The sequence below is a fragment of the Antechinus flavipes genome, chromosome 6 (assembly GCF_016432865.1).
Source record: "Antechinus flavipes isolate AdamAnt ecotype Samford, QLD, Australia chromosome 6, AdamAnt_v2, whole genome shotgun sequence".
In the NCBI taxonomy this organism is placed as follows: domain Eukaryota; kingdom Metazoa; phylum Chordata; class Mammalia; order Dasyuromorphia; family Dasyuridae; genus Antechinus; species Antechinus flavipes.
Window position 1 is genome coordinate 77,342,084 of NC_067403.1, and position 14,809 is coordinate 77,356,892.

General features: G+C 35.8%; 2 protein-coding genes across 2 annotated transcripts in view; one reads left to right on the forward strand and one right to left on the reverse strand.

The window, feature by feature from the left end:
- The window catches only part of LRBA (LPS responsive beige-like anchor protein), a 745,582-nt gene that overhangs the window by 295,952 nt on the left and 434,821 nt on the right, over positions 1-14,809 (reverse strand). Inside the window, exons 38-39 of the mRNA XM_051966352.1 lie at positions 9,035-9,181; positions 6,275-6,411 (exon numbers count right to left, since the gene is read on the reverse strand). Of these exons, the coding sequence (XP_051822312.1) occupies positions 6,275-6,411; positions 9,035-9,181 (284 nt within the window). The remainder of the gene's footprint in view (positions 1-6,274; positions 6,412-9,034; positions 9,182-14,809) is intronic.
- Positions 1,166-3,014, forward strand: MAB21L2 (mab-21 like 2). The gene has a single exon (XM_051966351.1). The coding sequence runs from the start codon at positions 1,415-1,417 to the stop codon at positions 2,492-2,494; it is 1,080 nt and encodes a 359-aa protein (XP_051822311.1). The 5' UTR covers positions 1,166-1,414; the 3' UTR covers positions 2,495-3,014.

Here is a 14,809-nt window from a genome sequence, read left to right on the forward strand (position 1 = left end):
ATATATGCGCGTTTGGATTCTTTTGGAGTCTTGCATATGGCTTTACGATCTCCTCTTCTTTCTCTACTTCTCCTTTCCCCCTTTCTCCATCACGTGAAGTGGTGGCAGCTACCCGGTTCTAACGTGCATATATCCTCTCTAGGATTGGCTGCAGCAGTGACAGCTCGGACTGCGATTGTATGATCTGACGCTCCACCCACTTCACGATGGCCCAGGGACCATTCATAAACTAAACAACTCCAGCAAACCTCGAGACAGAGAAAGAGAGAGGTTGAGGCTCACACACCAGAGTGAGGGGAGGGGGGGTGAAAGAGACAGCGGGAAAGAGACAGAGACAGAGAGACAGACAGAAGCAGGCAGAAGAGAGGGGAGGGGGGAAGAGAGACAAAAATAGAGGCTCTCTCTGAAAGCAACATAAAGGGGGAGGAGGAGAAAAACCCAGGGTCGTAACAACTACACCCCAGATGCAACGCAAGCAACAACTTCGTCAAGATAACACAGATTTCGTGAGAGACAGAATTATAAATTACAAAACAGAAATGAATCTTAAACAACTTCCACCGGTTTGTACCTAAAGAAAGACAAGATATCTTTTCAAATCAAACAAAATTGGGTCCAGAAAACGCCTCCGGCAGGAAAAGAAAGAAACCACCACAACAGAAGCGCTCCAAGAGGCAGAGACAAACACTGAAAGCACACCTCCTGTGAACCTCGGATGCTGCCATGGACTGAGTTGCACTTTTCCGCCCAGAGCATTAATTACAGCCTTCTTTCCTGAATTTGGGGGAGGGATAAAACAGTGTAAACTCTCCCATTCCCATCGGGCCTTATTAGACCGAGGACTTCTTTCATCCTTGGATATAAGTTTTCCAATGAACCATTCAGTCTATATTAATATTTAGCTTTTTTGTTTTTTAAATTTAAGGCTGCACTTAGCACTTAAAGGACTGGCGTTTCCAAGTTTGTTGGAGCTGTCTCTTTTACCAACAAGGTTTTTGATTTAAAATTCCATCCCTTTGGGAAGTAAGTCTGGATCCTTCTGCATACCTATTGCAGCCTCCCAAACAACTTCATTTTAAAAATCAAAAGAGGTAACAACAATCAAAAGTATTTCAGGTACTTTTCTTTGTTTTTAATCACTTTTTTGGAGGAGGAGGAGGAGGAGGAGGAGGAGGAGAAGGAAGAGGAGGAGGAGGGAGTAACAGAAAGAGGTGGAGTGAGAAAGGAAGGGGAGCCAGACACAGAAGCTCCACAACTGGGTGGAAAAGAAGAGCAGAGTGAAATTGGGAGGTGGGGGGAGCTGGAGTGGCGGGTTGCCTTTTTTGCGAGCTGCAGGGCTACCACTAGTGAGTGAACCTTGGATCCCTCAACGTACTGCGAGACCCCGGTGTATAGCCCGGACTTGTGCCCCAACATGATCGCGGCTCAGGCCAAGCTGGTGTACCAGCTCAATAAGTACTACACGGAGCGCTGTCAGGCGCGCAAGGCGGCAATCGCCAAGACGATCCGCGAGGTCTGTAAAGTGGTCTCGGATGTGCTTAAAGAAGTGGAGGTGCAAGAGCCTCGCTTCATCAGCTCCCTGAGTGAGATCGACGCCCGTTATGAAGGGCTGGAAGTCATCTCTCCGACCGAGTTTGAGGTGGTGCTCTACCTCAACCAGATGGGCGTTTTCAACTTCGTGGACGATGGCTCCCTGCCTGGCTGCGCAGTACTCAAGCTGAGTGACGGTCGTAAGCGAAGCATGTCTCTCTGGGTGGAGTTCATCACCGCATCAGGCTACCTCTCCGCGCGCAAGATCCGCTCCCGCTTCCAGACACTGGTGGCGCAGGCAGTAGACAAGTGCAGCTACCGGGACGTGGTGAAAATGATTGCGGACACTAGCGAGGTGAAGCTGCGCATCCGGGAGCGCTATGTGGTGCAAATCACCCCGGCGTTCAAGTGCACCGGGATCTGGCCCCGCAGCGCGGCCCAATGGCCTATGCCCCACATCCCCTGGCCTGGCCCCAACCGGGTGGCAGAGGTCAAGGCGGAAGGGTTCAACTTGCTCTCCAAGGAGTGCTACTCCCTGACAGGCAAGCAGAGTTCAGCGGAGAGTGACGCCTGGGTGCTGCAGTTCGGGGAAGCTGAGAACCGACTACTGATGGGCGGCTGTCGGAACAAGTGCTTGTCAGTGCTGAAGACTCTGCGGGACCGTCACCTGGAGCTGCCGGGCCAGCCCCTCAACAACTACCACATGAAAACCCTGCTGCTGTACGAGTGTGAGAAACACCCTCGGGAAACTGACTGGGATGAAGCATGCCTAGGAGACAGGCTCAACGGCATCCTGCTGCAGCTCATCTCTTGTCTGCAGTGCCGCCGGTGCCCCCATTATTTTTTGCCCAATCTCGACCTCTTTCAGGGCAAGCCTCATTCGGCTCTGGAGAGCGCAGCCAAACAGACCTGGAGGTTGGCCAGAGAGATTCTCACCAATCCCAAAAGCCTGGATAAATTATAGGGTGGTGGAGATTACTTAGAAAAACAACAACATACTTCCATCATACAGTGGAAAAGCAAAAACTCCAAAATACACATTTTTATTTAATCACCAACCAAGAAGAAGGAAAGAAAAATCCTCACCACCAGATGGAAGAACATTTTAAAAAAACAAACAAATCCTCTTGTACAGGAGTGATCTTTCTTCAAAAAAAAAAAAATGTGAATTTAAAAGATCACACAAAAGAAGCAATCGGACTTTGCCACAACAAAACGAAACCCAAGGTACATTTTCAAATCCATGTATAGTAGTCTTTTCCTCCTTTTATCTCCTCTATTTTGTTTTTTGTTTGCCTGAATGTTGTCACCAAGTGAAAAAAAAATTATTTAACTATATGTACAAATTTCTCTTTTAAAAGTTTTACTGATGTTAAATGTATTTCAGTGCCAACTCAGATTATGTGCCCTTCTCTCTCTTGCACCTCTATCCTCACCCTAAACCCACTTGTTGAAAACAGTAATAAAATATTCCTTTAACTTTGCATCGACTTTTGTGAATTGTTTTTAAACAGGGCAGGTGAAATCTGAAGTGTAACAATGTCTCAAAATAAAAACAACTTTTGAAGCTAAAATATGCAGAAAGTATACATTCATAATGTAGCTATAATCTTGCAAAACTCATCCTGCTAATTTATTCCTGATTTAAGTCTGTGCTTTAAGACAGATAAAAATTAATATATATATGCATATACACATATGTGTACATGTCCAACCTTAATTAGTAAATGTGATTCATTCACATTAAAAATTAATAGATTTGCTTTCTTATCCCGTAACTAAAAAACAAACTATTTCAATTTGACTTTGAAATGCAAGGAAACATTTATAGATCTTTTCTGAATTATTAATGCTGTCAGTTGATTTTCTTCCCTATAACCATTTATCCTCTCTAGGCTTTTAAGTAAATAATAAAACTTAGCAATGTATCAGACAACCATACAAGATAGAACAAAATGGAAATAATATTAGTGCTATGTCTAAATTGAAAAGATTAAGACTTTTATTTTTTATTATAGAGGGAAAAGAGAAATACAATTTTCTTGAGTCTCTATAGTATTCTTTCTTTCTTTCTTTTAGTATGTAAATGTCAAAATAGCTAACCTTTTATTTCATTCCACTACAAAATATTACTAGGTATATTTTGCTGAAGATGTTTTGAAAGTGGTTAGAGGTAATTAAAATGGAAAAAAGAGGATACATATTTGATACACAAGAAAAAAATAAAATTATAAATTTACAACACAAAATTATTTCAAAGTCTTAAAACATGAATGAAAATATATAGAGAAAATATATTAAATATTAGGAAAAGCTATGACATTGCCTCCTATCAAAACCATATTTAAAATAATCATTAAACTGAAAATTTGCTAAAGTGTAGTTATGTCAAAGATTTTTATTCAGCATTTAAGTTTGTACCTCAAACTTGGATAGTGAATTAATTCTGAATTTCTTAGAAAAGAAAGTAAAGTAGAAACAAACTTTTTCTTTGGACACAAATGAAAAGCCTAAGGCAAAGGAATTGGGGATTAGAGTCCACTTTGAGTTCTGAAAAATGGCTCACCTAATAAAAATGGGTTTAGCTTGTAGGGATTACTGTTTCTTGGTTTAAAACTAAACAAAACATACTTCTAAATGAAAAATAAAAATTTGTGATTTTATCAGTGATGATCTTATTTACTTTAAAAACAGAAAGCTAGGCTTACTTTTCTTTGTGATTCAGACAAGTACTAAGAGAAATTGTAAATATAGTGATACTCTTAGGGACACTTTTTAAGCCACTTTTAATAAAAAATAACTTACATTTACATAGAACAGTAAGTTTCCCCGAAATGCTTTCTTTACCACTGATTCTATGAAGTTCGATAAGTATTGGTAAATAACAAATGATTAAGAGAGGAAAAGGAAGCTCCAAGAAGAGCTGAAACCTAAAACTACTAACTTTTTACTTTGAAACCAACAATACTAAAACCAACATCTGAAGTCAGATTTCTTCCCTAAAGTAGCAATAAAATCTTTAAGGCTCTATGATCTTTTTAATTTTGTAAATCTTTACTTTTCTCCTGCTTCTTTCAGTTTTAATATAAGCCACTGGGCTAAGAATAAAGCTTTTGACTTCAATTTTCAAACTTATCAAAAACAGATATCATTTAGGCCTATAGAATCAAAATTCAAATAATATGAAATTGGAAAAAAATTTTTTTACAAATTATTATTTACAAATATGATATTTGTAATTTCCAGACCCACACCTAATTCCTGCTAGACATGTTTAGCCAATGTGCTGTGGTACAGGGTAGTCTTTGGGGATCCAAAAACCTGCTCAATCCTTAACAGGCAACAATGAAAGAGAAATTAAATGATGCTGGACAGAATACAACAGAAAAACAGAAAGTACAGCTGTGCTCAAAGCTGTTCCAATGACACTCCCCATAAGAGGATTCTTAGCCTAAGAAAAAGCCCATTCAAATACCTGTTCACTGATACGGTATTTTAAGCTGACTTGCCAATTACCAGTAATTGTAGAATTAAAATAATTTTTCAAGTTTAAAGGCCCTCTTCCTATCAATATTAGCTACACTTTAACTATACAGTGGAATCCAAAAAGCTAATCAATGCAACAAAATTGCCTAATTGTATATTCTTGATTTATAAGGATATATCGAGGCTTCTCTTTGAATAACTCCCCAAACTCAAATTTCAAAAACTGTTCAGTCCAGTATAGAACTCTTTTTCCAATTGCTTCCAGTCACACAGTCTAACTATCTCCTCTAAATAAAGGCAATAAGATTAGAACAAAGGGTTGTACATACTGAGATATAAATTAATCTTTTTAATAAAAAACTTAATGGCTTTTGCAGAGGACTTAAACTATTTAATTTTTTAAAAATGATTTAATAACATCACCATAATAACTCCCAAAAACTTCTTCTACCTAAGCTCCTTCCCCTGTCTAAACTCAAGATAAATATTTGTTGTAAAAGTTTGCTTTGTTTAAGACTGCCCTGCTACTCTTCCAAACACCTTGTTCCTTGGCAGAGCTTGTTCTTTTAAGAAAAAGTTGCTGCTCGGAAATAGAGATTTAACCTTCAGCTTTATAAAAATAAATTTAAATTTAAATCTTCCTGCCAGCTTCATGGCTATTCCCATAGCCTAAATGAATGAGAAGTTAGGTGTATCTGAAAAGTAATTTTTAAAAAAATATTAAAATATTTTTGGTTTAAATTTAGGAAACTATACATGGTACTTAAACAAATTCAACAATATACTCTAGGAAATATATATTACAAACAAGACATTTAGAATTGTAAGTCAAAGAGACAAAACAAGTAAGAGCAATATATGTTAGAATTATATTTGGAAAACATTAAAACCTCAGGTTCCCTATGATATTTTTATATGAGATGAATTTGTAAAACTCCCCATTTTCACCCTAATAAGTTAATTAGCACTAGATCTAAGAGGAAATTATTATTAACATAAATGAACTACACTAAAATAGCCAGTAAGTGAAACTCAAGCGAAAAGAGCTTGCAAGAAAGCAGAGTATAGCTCAGTGAAAATTTTTAATCACATCTTTTAGAATGTAACTGAATGTTTCCCAAGCCCTTCCTTAATCTCCTCTATTTCTCCCCCTCCCCCAAATAAACTCTAAATAATCCAATAACAGGGGGGAAAAAAAACCAAACAGAAAGCTTGAGGATGGTGAGGAGATAAGATAGTACATTTGTCCTCCTCTTACCTTGGGGTCAATTTTCTTGAAGTTCGGCTCTTCTTCATCTACTTCAAAATAGAGTTCAGAGGAGGTGATAGAAAGAGTGCCCTTCACCACCACAGAAGGGGCCACGAGTTGAGCTGGTGTGCTCAAGCTAACAGGACCTGTAGAATATAGAAAGAAAACACCAGATGTGTAAGAAACTTGATTAGAAATGTTATTTTTCTTCCTGATTCTCACTACAACTATGTAGTGTCTCCCTACCCCCCACCTACAGATTCTGTCGGATCCTATCCTCCTCCAACAATGCAAAGACTTCTAGACCCTTGGGCCTATAACAGCTGGTTAATGATCCTGGTAAATTGGTATGCAATTGCTTTGTAGTGAGTATGCAATGCCCATAGTCAGATAGAATTTGATTCTACTATTCATTCACATTTCACATCAGGGGCAAGCCCCAGGCTGCCAACCAGCAAGTAGCCATTACCCAAGCAGTAAGTACGGAAATGGAGAAAACTAAGCAGGCTTCCAAGACAAGGGCTCAGATTCTAACTAGGGCTAGATCACAAAAGGTCAGCTCTTTGGTGAAGTTAGTAATGTCATCCTTATCACTGCATTCTCTGTAGTCTGGGTGCTAGTTCTAAAAATCTTATGCTTCATCTTAACTAACTTTTATGAAAAGAATTATTAAAAATTCTACTTTGGTATACCTTCCACTCTACTGTTAAATATTGCTCAGCGGTTCCAAATACAGTATTAATGTAGTTTGGGGATTCAGGGATTAAACAGCTGGAGGGTGGGTTTCCAACTGAATGAATTTTTATTGGAATAATCAAATCTCCACAGGGTTTATCAAAGAGACAAATCAGATTGCTACTGAAAACAATGGAATCATTTCAGATTTAACAGTCTAGAGTCTATAGACCCAAACATAAAAAAAATGAGGGAGACACTAAATGTGTACACACATAAAGAGTAGCGATAAGCATATATAGATTTGCTTAATCTGTATTTCAGGCTTTTTTTATCTGAAGAAAAATTAAGGATCTGAAATCAATTCGTGATTTCTCAGATTCTTTGTGGGACAAAAAAGCAACATGAAAGTGATACTTAAAATTTTGAATTAATACAGTAGTACAACTACTCAGGCAATCAATGAGTGAATAACTGCCCTGAAATTCAGATGACCTGTCATTTCCATCGATTGTTAGGACGGTGATGGTCTTTAATCTAACATCAATCTTAATGTGCGCCAGAAGGACAATAGAAGGGATGCTCTACTGAGAGCAGAGAAGGCTTTGCCCCCTATTCCCAATGTACAAATACATTGTGTTTGCAGATGGGCAGCAGATAGCAGGAGAACGGCCATGATTTCCCTAAGCTCATCCTCATAAATGGATGAAATAAGCAGCTATGTGTTCTTTTGCTGTCTCCTTTTGCCCTCTGTACATTAGCATGTAATCCAGAAGAGAAATAACATTTTTTCAATCACTTTCAGACATTCAATTATGGGGTGAACAGACAGCTGCAGGATCCAGGGCAGCCCAGGTCCTACAGAAGACCCCTGACAATTTCCACTTCATTTCTAACCCACACCACTTTATTAGTGAGGATTACTTCTTAATCCTATTGCCATTGTCAAGATTATATAATTAAACTCCCCTTTCACCTCTATTACAGTATGAATGTATTACCAGAAGCTGGAATAGAAGCATAATAAAAGAGGAGGAAATGGGCGGTGAGTTTTGTAGGAAAGGTAGATAGAGATGAACAATTCTCTCTACGAATGGGGAAGGGAGGGAGAGAGGGAACAAAAATCACAAGGCATAATGCTCCAATTAATTTTATTTTATTGTGAATTATATAGTCTTCATTACAGACTGCATATCCTATCTTGCTTTCTGTCTTCCTTGACCGAAAAGTATATAGCAAAATTAAAAATAAGTGTTCATAAACAAAAGATTCAGGTTTTAGATTTACCAGAGTAGAAGACATTATACAAAGGATTATTTTCCATTTGAAAAAAAATTCTGGACTCATCTCCATCTTTCTGTTCTTTCTTTGTAGCCCTTTCAATAGTCATACCAAAAGAACTATAGGCAAAGGAGGAACAAAGCGACTTAGTGAAATATTAAAATGCCACAGGAAGGAAAACAAATGTCCTATTGGCCATCTACCCTGTTACTTCTCTTCTGTCCTGCAAACAAAGCTGAGAAATTTCCAGATACAATCATATTGAAAAACCTAGCTTCTTATTGTCATGAAGTTCTGTGAGGAGAAAGTGGCTCTAGTTCTTGAAACAGAATTTTTTTTTTCTTGTTTTTACTTTATATGGAAAAGCTAAATGTAAAGAGGGACATAATTAGTCAAATCCAGCATGTGAAAACCTACTTTTTACTCAAGACCTAGATTTGTTTACAAACTACTTACCTAAGCAGACTTTTAGAGTAATTAGACAGCAAGGCCCTCAAGCAGAAGTGGGAAAGGATACTTTTTAACAACAAAAAAGAAAGGGGGAAAAATGACTTCTCCAAATGGAAGCCTAAAATGACAGTGTTTGTTGAGAGAAGTGTGGAAGTAGTAGTTCACAACACAAAAAGTCAGGGGAAACAACAGACATAATATGATGACAGAGAAGGGGAAACATCAGACACAAAAACAATCTCTTTTCAATTTAAATGTGGAGGACAGTCCTTACTGTCTAAATAGAACTTAGTTGACATAACTAAAAATATAGCCAATTGATGGGCAAACTAGTTTGAATATTTGCCCAACTGAAGAATTTACCAGTCAGATTCTCTAAGTCTTTCTCCTCCACGGATGACAGGGTATCATCATCGCCGTCTAAGGTAATCTCACTTTCCGAATTCTGATTTCCTAAAGCTTGACTCTTGATGGACTGTTTTCCTTTAGCAAGGATATCTTCATCTGAAGCTGAAATGAAAAAAAGAAACAGGGATGTCCATCAGGTTAGGGAAGGAGACAGTGACCAAAAGTAAGGTGAAAGGAATAAACATTTGAAATAAGGGAAGGTTAGTCAATGATGATCACTGGTATTTGGACAATTAGTCAATCAATCTCTTGCTCAATCTCTCTCTCAATCTGTCTATTTGTCTCTCTCTCTCTCACACATATACACACACACACACACACACACACACACACACACACACACACATCATACAGGTACTCAGGACAGCAAACAAGAATGTATGACAGTCTATTTCCCAAATCTAGTAATTTGGGAATACTTATCCCATTAAACCCAACCTCAGAACCGATGATTTCTCACCATTTATTTATTTATTTGTTTGTTTGTAGTTAAGAATGGGGAGGATTGAAAACCAGCCCTTCCTGAGATATTAGGAAGGAGGCAGAAGAAAATCTCTAGTTTCAAGTGCATAGTTACCAGGCAAATCTTTTCAATTTTTCACAAGATACTGGGGAACTAAGGTGGGAAAACTTTATTCTGTGAATGACATAACAACCAAATGCATTTGGAGAAAAATCAAAATTGAGATAAGGTTAGAAGGTGGCTGAGGCCTTCATACCCCAGTCTGAGCATGCTGCTTCCCATGGAGATTAGAAAGATGAATCAGTGGCATTAATGAAGTCACTGGTTCCTATCAATTTACATCTCTTCCCCTCTTTTTTCATCTTCCCTGTCCCTTGCACAGGACTACAGTAGTTTCTCCTAAAATACAAGGCTAGGAAATCTGAGGTGCAAAAGCCACCTCTCCAGGTGGTTAAACTAAAGGGCTAAGATACCCTGGGGGTAAACACAACAGAAAAGGTTTGGCAGGCCAGAGAAGCCGCTACAAATACACTAGCAAAAAAGAGCCATGCCCATTTTCTCAGGACATGTGACAAGGCAGCAGGAGGGAGGAAGAGAGAAGCAAACACACAAATTTCTGCAATCTGCAAAGGAGGAGCTCTGGGGGGCGCCGCCAGCCAACAATGAGACTAGACGAAGGAGCAGAGGAGTCAGTGGAAGTAACTGGGAGAAATGATCTGGGGACTAGAAATGAAAACCAGAACTTCAAATACTGTAAGCCTCTAACTCAACTACAGAGCAGAGGGTGTGGATGCCTTCATGTTTGGAAGGGATAGAACCAATTTCATGGACCACCAGGAAACAGGCTACCTAAAAGGTTTTGAACAAAAGCTGGACCATGTTTCTGATGCATAGAAAATTGTAAAGCCCATGTGAAAAAAGGCAGGTTTTGGAACTTCACTGGAGAAGCCCTGTATTCTCTTGTTTACATATTACAAATTTGATCTAGTCCTTGGAACTGATGCACCTGATTCTTTGAACCAAGGGCATAAGTTTTCCCTGTAGAATGACTAAAGAGATCCAGCCTCGTGAAAACAAGTTCCCAAGAAAGAATTAGGGTGAAGTCAGATGGCACTAAAAGCATGTTTTATTAAAAATAAATCAATCCAATGGATTTAAAACATAAATTATAGCACAAGCAAACAAACTGATTCAAGTAATTAACCTCTTTGGGACTCAGTTTCTTCCTCTGTAAAATGAAATAAATCTCTAAGGATCTTTCCAGGTCTGTAATTCTATATAATCTACAGTTTTGTAGTCAAAGGTTATTTATGGGTAGAATAAAACTTCATTTTGACACCAAAACTTCATTTTTATATCATTGCCGACTCATTTGTAGTTATCATTAATTCATTCACTTGTTATAACAGAGCACTACTTTTGAATAAATAGAAGTATTTCTCCTGGTAATTTAATACTTCAAGGATTCTAATTTCTCCTAAAAATATAGTAAAATCTAAAAGTTGGGAGAGAGAAAGTTTTTTTTTAAATAAATCATTAATTCTCACATTATATATGGGTGAATAAAATCTTATTTTCTTAAATATATGAGATCAAATAACAAAATATATAAAACCCTTTGCAAAAAAAGGGTTATGTAAATGATAGCTATTTGCTATTATGTGCACATCATTTAAAACATTGGATATCAATGCATATATTATCTCCAAAGTTACAATTAAGTATACTATATTAAGACATAAATTTTAGATTGAATGGAAGAAGTTACTTCATTATTTTGGATATCATTGGATATCAATGCATATATTATCTCCAAAGTTACAATTAAGTATACTATGTTAAGACATAAATTTTAGATTGAATGGAAGAAGTTACTTCATTATTTTAATATTTGTTTTGCAGAAACATGTAATAAGTCCCCAAGTAAGCAATCATTTCTAGGTTTCTAAAATTTTATATTATTACACTTATTTAAAAAAAATTAGTCCTTTAAAGTATAAAAATTTAAAAGTGAGGTTTAAAAGATGTAAATCAATGACTACTTACTGGACAATTATATTAATCAACATGTTAATTTTTAAATGGAGGGGTTATTTCTTCCTATCATTAAAAAAACCATGGAATGTGATTTTTACACAAGTTGGCATACATGTATATATAGTTAGGGATTGCTTTTACTTATTAAAAAAAGTTTGGTAAAAAATAGTTTAGAAAAAAAAAATCAAACATAAAATGTAAATTATGAAAATATTCACATCCAAATCCATGTCTGAGGAACATATGCCAAACACATCAGGACCAACTTGCTCATTACTTTCCCTGATTACTGCCATACATGACTTTAGGCTCCACTAGCTTATTTAAAAAAAAAAAAAAAAAACCTTTAATCTGCAAACATTTACAGAGGAAGGCAGTCCCTAGTGGCAATATAACATGGCTTAAACTTTCAGTAAATAAATGCACATTTAAAGGCAAGATAAAGTAAAATGACCCAAGACATTTCTAATTTTCAATCATTTCAATTTAGAGTTTGAAATAAAGATGATGTATACATTCTCATCTTCTTAACAATTTGCTTCCAACAGAATACATTCTGATTAAGGGAAAGTTTTATGTAAAAGACAGTAATAGATATATATTGCATATATGGGATTTTAACTTTTATTTTTTAATTTATCAAACAAACAAACAAAAAAGCTCAGATTCTGGAACTGTTCAATCTGAGCTAAAAACCTTCTTGTCATGGAAAATATGCAGCTTACTGATATTTAGAATGGTTTTCCTGTAATTAACTCCCCCTTGAGGATTTTAAGTTAGCAGCAGTAAAATTACCAACAGTACTCTAATACACACCACATGCGCTGTTGTTCAATTCTCAGTGGCCTAATAGCTTTCTGCTAAAGATTTTTTTTTTTCAAAATTAGAACAAAACAATTCCAAGCAAAAATAAAAGGTAATTATAATGTTTATATGCATTGGGGGAAAATACATTTTTATTTTTAGCTATACTATACCATTTAATCACCATTTTATAAACAGGTATCTGATGTCATATTTCACTTGCGTGTCAGTGTATTCCACAATGAACTAACCGTTTAATTTGAAGATGTCGGGGCATACTTTTAAATCATTTAAATATAAGTTGTGTGTTCAATTCAGTCTTAACTCAAGAAATTTTCTGGATATCAAAAAGACTACTAAGAATGAAATTTTTCAGTTCTTTTAGAGAATAAGGTAAAAACATACGACATCTAGCTTTGTCTTTGTTGTGGTTCCATTTTTTTTTTTTTCAACTAAATCATTACTGAAGCTAGAGCTATTATTAGATAAAACTATACTAATTTTTAAATGTCTTCAGATGCATTTTATACAGCCTTAATCCATGTCAGTACTAAAGGCTGGTACACTGAACTCAAAAGGAAGTTCCACCAGGGACTTAATATGTGTTGGTGAGAGTATTAGGGGCAAGCTCTGAAGCAACACTGGAAAGGAATGGATTTGTCTGCAGAATAGGGTGAATGAAGCTAAGACAAAAAGTATGTGGGAATATTTTCTATTTGAGATTCACAGATTCTTTTCCTTTCCTCAATTAGTAGACTGCCACAGTTAATATTTCAGAAAGTACCAAAGTCTTCGGCACCATATCATTTCAAGAAAAATTACTTTTCAAAGCGACATTCATCATCTCAACAACTAAAATAATAATCTTCACAGATTTTTGTAATAGATTTACTAATATATCAGATGATGAGGGCTACCAAAGCTCTACTCTACTGAGATTCTAGAGATATATTCCTGCCTTTATTACAATGGAATAATTTAGAAAATATATCATATTTCATGTAGATGGTATGTAATTTGTGGCATTTACAAAGAAGGATACTGGGGACATGGGACAAGCTCAACAAAATATGGGTAGCTTAAAATAGCCCACCATGACTTAAAGAACAAAACATATGTTTATCCTGCTGAATAGGAATTTTAGAAATTGCTATATTAACAGAGAGAACAATATATTTTGGCAGCTAAAGAAATAGAAGCATGGTGGGTACTTGATCAGGGAATAATCTTGTTGCTTCAAAAACCTAATTCTTGAATTATTTTATACTATTATTTATTACAAGAAAAAATTAAAACATAACTGATGTGATAGCTCCAAATATAACATATTTCAAGTTTATCATATTGTTAAGTTAGCAGGTTAAATAACATCTATCTTAATGACAATTTCCAGCTCATGATTCTTCTATTTATCCATCTATCAAATAAAGTATTTATGACATTCTATACAGAAGCATATTTGTATTAACAAAAAATCTTGCTAAATGAACATCTACCAAAGACAAAGAATAAGGATGTATGTGATATGCTATTTATAGAATCTGACCAAAAAGCAATGGCAACAATGAGAAAGAATTTTCTCCTTTAGATAGCAGAGACAACCTATGTCTCTATTTTTTGATTTTTAAAAAAAATATTTCTATATACTTACAATCTGCAATTATTCCAAGTAGGATTCATTTTATCATCTAAATAAAAAATACACTGAAGTGGAACTTTGATAATAAAAGTTATTATAACACTTAAATTTTAAACCTACTTTTTCCCCTTTTAACTTGATGATAAAATGTCAACTAAATAAATAAGGAGTTTGGAAAAAAGAGTATATTAGTTCTTTATTAGAAGATTGCTTATCTTCTAGTCTCATCTTTGTCACTAACTAATGTGTGACCATGTGCACATAACTTCTCTGAATCTCGAGTTTACTGATTTGTAAAATATGGGTAGTGGATCATTAATATCCCTATTAGCTCTGAAATTCAATAAGAAGAATCAGACAACAGAAGTTAGCAAATCTATTTAGTACCTTGTATTTGAATGCTAATGAATATTTAATAATTATATATTCATATATAAGAATATGTACAAAAAGGGAAAATTTAAAATCAAAATATTAATTTTTAGCTGGTATAAACTGTTTTCACAAAATTTAAACAAAATTGTTAATTTTAAAATTAGGATATGATAATGGCTACAAAGTTAAAAAAAAAAAAAATCCTACAATGCAACAATGACTTTTACAAATAACTACTTTGGAGGTTCTTTCTTTGAAAAATTACCTAAATCTTCTTTCCCCAAAGCAAGTTAATGTGAACTTGGGCAGGGCAATTAAATTGTCAGAATTAAAAAATTTGTTTTTAACTAGAAGGTAGCCAGAAGTAGAGTCATGGGGCTGGTATTGATCGTGAGAACAGGGAACATTAGTC

Bases quoted from the DNA above. Each gene is read 5' to 3' on its own strand.
- MAB21L2 (XM_051966351.1), top strand. From the start codon at position 1,415: ATGATCGCGGCTCAGGCCAAGCTGGTGTACCAGCTCAATAAGTACTAC.